General features: G+C 38.7%; 1 protein-coding gene across 1 annotated transcript; it reads right to left on the bottom strand.

The window, feature by feature from the left end:
• Window positions 1–3,781: 3,781 nt before the first annotated feature.
• Window positions 3,782–4,816, bottom strand: rps29 (ribosomal protein S29). The gene is made up of 3 exons (XM_005724985.2): window positions 4,709–4,816; window positions 4,133–4,232; window positions 3,782–3,888 (listed from the first exon to the last, which is right to left on the bottom strand). The coding sequence occupies exons 1-3, from the start codon at window positions 4,768–4,770 to the stop codon at window positions 3,880–3,882; spliced, it is 171 nt and encodes a 56-aa protein (XP_005725042.1). The 5' UTR covers window positions 4,771–4,816; the 3' UTR covers window positions 3,782–3,879.
• Window positions 4,817–5,169: the final 353 nt, after the last annotated feature.

The following is a 5,169-nucleotide window of genomic DNA, read 5'->3' on the forward strand; positions in this document are numbered from 1 at the left end:
CCAAGTAAACTGTCGACCAGCCCCTCCATGTACAGATGCAATTATCTCATCAGGTCACTAAAATAAAAGAGACTTCACAAATTTATTTGCAACATTGTTTCTAATAAAACCCGTAACTCTTAACTTCATTCAGTTTAGTTGTATTAACAATATATCAAAAGAAAACGTATCCTTACCCCCTAAGTAAACAGTTAACTGACCTTATTGTCATATTTTAGTTATATTGGTTTTATAGTTGATAACTTTGCTGAGTAGATTTTTTAAATAATTTCTAAAGGGGAACCCCTAGAAAGAAGAAAAGAAGTCAGTGATTATGAGCTACTAAAGATCCAGTTAAATATGTTATCCATCCATCCATTCAGTTTCAGTGGATTCAGTTTTTCCATTTTATTTAAATCTATGTGAAAGATGATCATAGCTTTTGTGATGTTGCCAACACCACTGATTTGAGAAGTCTAAGTTTGAGCATTGGCAATAAATGAATTGGATTTATATAGCGCTTTTCAAGGCACCCAAAGCGCTTTACAATTCCATTATTCATTCACTCTCGCATTCACACACTGGTAGAGGCAAGCTACGGTTGTAGCCACAGCTGCCCTGGGGCAGACTGACAGAAGCGAGGCTGCCATATCGCGCCATCGGCCCCTCTGGCCAAATGTGTGAAACAGAGGGACACTGCATCCTCATACAGTAGCAAGGTGCAAGTCCCAAGGTAGGTATGTACCCTGCTTTACCATTTATTTTGTCCAAAACGGGAGCATAATTTGCAGAGCATAACCATTGTGCTTATTCAGGATTCTCTCCCTGCCAGCTACAGAAAATAAATGCAGCTTTAAGGCACATCTGCATGGGCTTCCCTTTTCAGACCAGGGAACCAGGTCCATTTCTTAAACACTGTCTATGTTAAATATGCCTCTGTGGTTCTCCTCCCTTTACAAAATGCAAGACTAAAGTTGAAGCAGTAGCCCAAAAGGAAAAGTGAACTACTGTATGTGCTAAACCATTACTGTTTGATAATAAATGCGTAAATTTAGATATCTACCCAGTTACTGCTACTCACTGTGTCACCAAAACTGCATATGTCTCTGGGGAAACTCCAGCTCTTCACACATTTGGACAAAGAGTTGACCAACAATAGGTTTCCACTCAGTTGGTTTGTTACAAATTTTAACAACAAAGGACTGATAGTCAAAGTTAAAATGTGGATCGTCATGCCAAAACAGCATTTCTGGTAACAATATTTCAGATTTGATAAGATTTAAGGTTTACTTCCTGAATCATTAACTTTTATAACTAAAATAAAAATGTGAAAAATAAGTAAAAACTATAATTATTTAAGGACATGGAGGCAATTTCTTAACAACTCTATTTTCACTTAAGTCAATTGTCCAAATTCTTTTGTACCTCAGAAAACGATTGTCTGATTCACAAGCCACTGTGTACTGAGGACAAAGGACTTAAACAGAGCTATTTTCCAAACACATGTGAACCTAACTATATGTAGGCTAAATATATAAAAATAGCACAGTGTAAGGCAGAAAGTGGAGCTGGAGCAAACTGTGTGACCACACAAAGCCAGTGAACGGTAACAACGATGGGAGACTTTTTGAAAAAGATTCAGGTTGGATGAAACTGATTTTTCACTGAGTCAGTTGTCGTGGAAGTTGTGTACTGAGGAGACAGCACAGCGAGAACATTGATGCGGTGCAAAGAAGAAAAAAAGGCAGTTGAACTGAACATCAAAGACAACACCTTCCACCCGCCAACATGGTGCAGTGATGCAACAAGGAGCGCTTGTGTGTTCAGCTCCAAACTGGCCTGCCCGTTCCTGCACACAGGCTCCTTTTATGCATAACTTATTGGCCTACTTTTAAAATACCTACAGATCTGAGGTAGACATCAATACACCCCATAAAATACGCCTTAGCCTTGCAGAATGTTTTGCACACGCTGTGCTTCCATTTCTAAAGTTCAGTCAGACAGTTATGGCCACATTTGTTTAAAGTAGCTATATCGCATATATTTACTGCATTTGGCAGGAAGTACCTTTTATTTATTTCCTTCATTTAAAAAGTTTCACTTGTTCATTTTGTGTATGTACTGGACTTCCGAAGACTCTTTATAATGAGGGCTGCTGCTCTACTTTTAAACATCTCTATCACTATTCATTCATCCTTTTATTTCTAAGCAGTTTGTTTTGTTGCTAGAATTATAGGTTTGAGTGTTTGTGTCAATTTCATTTTTTTTGTCATTTTGTTTCTTTTTTACAATTTCCCCAATGGGAGCATTAAAGTTTCATCTTATGCCTGCTGAACAAAAACAGATTTATTATTTGTGATACGCTAGCACTTCCCAACCATATTTTAGTTATTGCCTTGGATTAAACAGATTAAAATCTGAACCTCGAGCATAAAGGAGTAGATTGACTATGCTTTTTAAAAAATCTAAGTAGCTGCACAACTACAATGTATTTTTAGACTTTTCAATCTGCCACAAACATCACTTTTAACTGCCCACTTTAGACCCCATGAAGCTTCTCTAGTACCTGATGGCAAAAGGTATATAATTATGATGAACGAAAGATTTTTTTATTTTTTTTTGAGGGGGGGGCAGCAGCATAAATAGCATTACCAGCAGTCAGTGGCATCATCAACGGCACTGAGCATGATGTGCTGCTGCCATCTAGTGCCTAACACTTCATACTATTTTTTTTAAAGGTGAGAACAATAACGACAAATATTTTATAGTAAATCCTGGCAAAAAAAAGCAAAAAAAAAACCAAGAAACAGAAAAACAACTCAATATCAGATTGCACAGAATCCCATCTACCTGGGAACAGCCTTAAACAAATAGCTTCACTTTGGTAGCTTCAGTCACGAGGCGCCAAGCAATTAGGCACACTACAGGGGACTTATCAAATTTCATTAACTTTGAGCAAGACTATTATCTCAGCATGTTAGCAGTCCTTGGATGAGAGCTGGGGGTATGTTGTTTTACGTGAAGGCACGCTGAATTAAAAATTAATCAGCTGCACTTTACGCCGCTGCCATGATGCACAACTGTGAGGATTAATTGCACTACTTGACTTCTTGCAAAATAGCTCAGCAGATGTCCCATTAAAGGTTATTAACAAAGAAATGTGACCACTCAACCACAAAGCAACCTTAAAATTGAGTTTCCACCTGAAATATTTTACTTCCATGCTCCTGGTTTGTTTTCAAACGACAGGCACAGCCGACCTGTCTAAAAGCTTCCCCACCCCATTATCAAGGCTATTCCATTCCTATTGTGTTTTCTTCCCATCAGTCTTTCCCCACGCACCAGTTTCCATGGATACAAACCATTTCTCTGCAGTTATCTACCTATTACAAGGATGTCTACATTTCACCTAAATGAAAAAAAAGCTATAAGGCTTGCAACTCAATGTTCATGGTTTACTACACAATTATAATCTAATGACATGAAGTCACTAAATACTGCTGAGTAGCCATAACCCGTTAATATCGATCAAGTTTCAGTTTTACTCATATTTAAAACCTCTTGCTATATAAAACCTGTTCGCTTAACTCTAAATGAACAGCAACTCAAAGTAGGTGACCAACTAAGTTAATTTATTTAAAATGGAAACCTCTTTAACTGCCTGACCAACATGACTTTGCTGCTGAGCAAAACCAAAGGTCATTAATAGTGTTTGATCGCTCATCTAAAAGTCATTTTTATCCATTGTGGGGGGGAAAAAAACAATCAAATTCATGCCAATTAATAACCACGCAAAAATCAATCAAATTGGACAAAAAATTTATTTGCAATGATTAATTATCCCATCATGGCCAGACTTCTGACAACTTGACCCATCCGAGGACGTCAGCACAAGACATCTTAGTCCAGCTGTAAGAACACAAAACAGGTGTTAGTTATTGTAAAGAGATGGGCATATAGCATGCTTGTGAGGAGCAAAAAGCAAAACAGCATGAAACTCATGCAAAATTAAAACAACATTTAATTCATGGGCTTCATCCTCAAAACAGTAAAGCCAGTCCTAATGAAACTTTATACAGTGGGAAATTCAGTTGATGTTCTGTGATGTAAAGTTATGATCAATTTGAGAGGCAACAGAAAAAATACAACTTACCTTAACGAAGCCGATGTCTTTAGCGTACTGCCTGAAGCACTGGCGACACATGTTGATCCCGTATTTACGGATCAAGCCATGTCTGTTAGAGCACACTCGGCTGCAACAACATCAGAGTAGGATCAGTCAACGCATATATACGCTTTTATGTACCAGTTATACAAAACCCTGGCGCCGATTGTCGTAAACTATGAGCCGGTGTGCATTTGGTGTGCTCTTCTGAACACCGGGGCTAACTTTTAACAGTCCTGTAATAATGCTATTCTCAATAACGTTAAACATTTGTTAAATTTCTTCCGATCAAGCGACGGAAGAAATTACACGCCTAACTCATATGCATTAAGGGCTTTCGGTAACTCTAGCCGTTATAAAACCAAATCCGGTCAAAAGACACACAAGGCTGATGCTAATAGGGAAGGAGGGAGTATTTGCCTCCGCCATATTAGCTCAGGTTCAGGGCACATGCGGTGCACGTTTGGTAGCATTTTTTTTAAAGATGGGGAGGCCAGAAACACCTTATATCACCTCAACTTGATCACGTTAACCGATAAACAACGCAACAAAGTAGACACTGACCAGGAGCGGGATCCCTGTCCGAATTTTCTGGGGTGACTCCAGTAGAGCTGCTGATGGCCCATCTTGTCTCTTTTCGCTCGAGTGTCGGAAAGGAAGAAGAACGGGCGCGCGTGCGCAAATAGGCTTTCTGGTGCTCTATTTCCGGCTTCGGGTTGTTGTGTACCGCCTCCTAGCGCCTAACTAAATTTAAAATACTATTTTTTTTTTGTACATCGCCAAAACTAATCAATTTGAATTAATAAATCCCACAGCCCAATGGGTAACCGTGACATCATTTAACCCTCTTACAGCTCTAAGCCCTGCATTTAAATAAAACCATGTTATATTAAACTATTCAGTCTTCATCTAGGAAACAATTGTCTGTTGACCATAAGCACTTAAAACAGCAAAGTGCTGGCTCTTTCTGTTTAGCGTGAGCATCTGGTTGCACACATAATCCTTCAAATTAACTCGTGACATGT

Source organism: Pundamilia nyererei, unplaced genomic scaffold, assembly GCF_000239375.1.
Source record: "Pundamilia nyererei isolate P.nyererei 1_Seehausen unplaced genomic scaffold, PunNye1.0 scaffold00013, whole genome shotgun sequence".
NCBI classification, from domain to species: Eukaryota; Metazoa; Chordata; class Actinopteri; order Cichliformes; family Cichlidae; genus Pundamilia; species Pundamilia nyererei.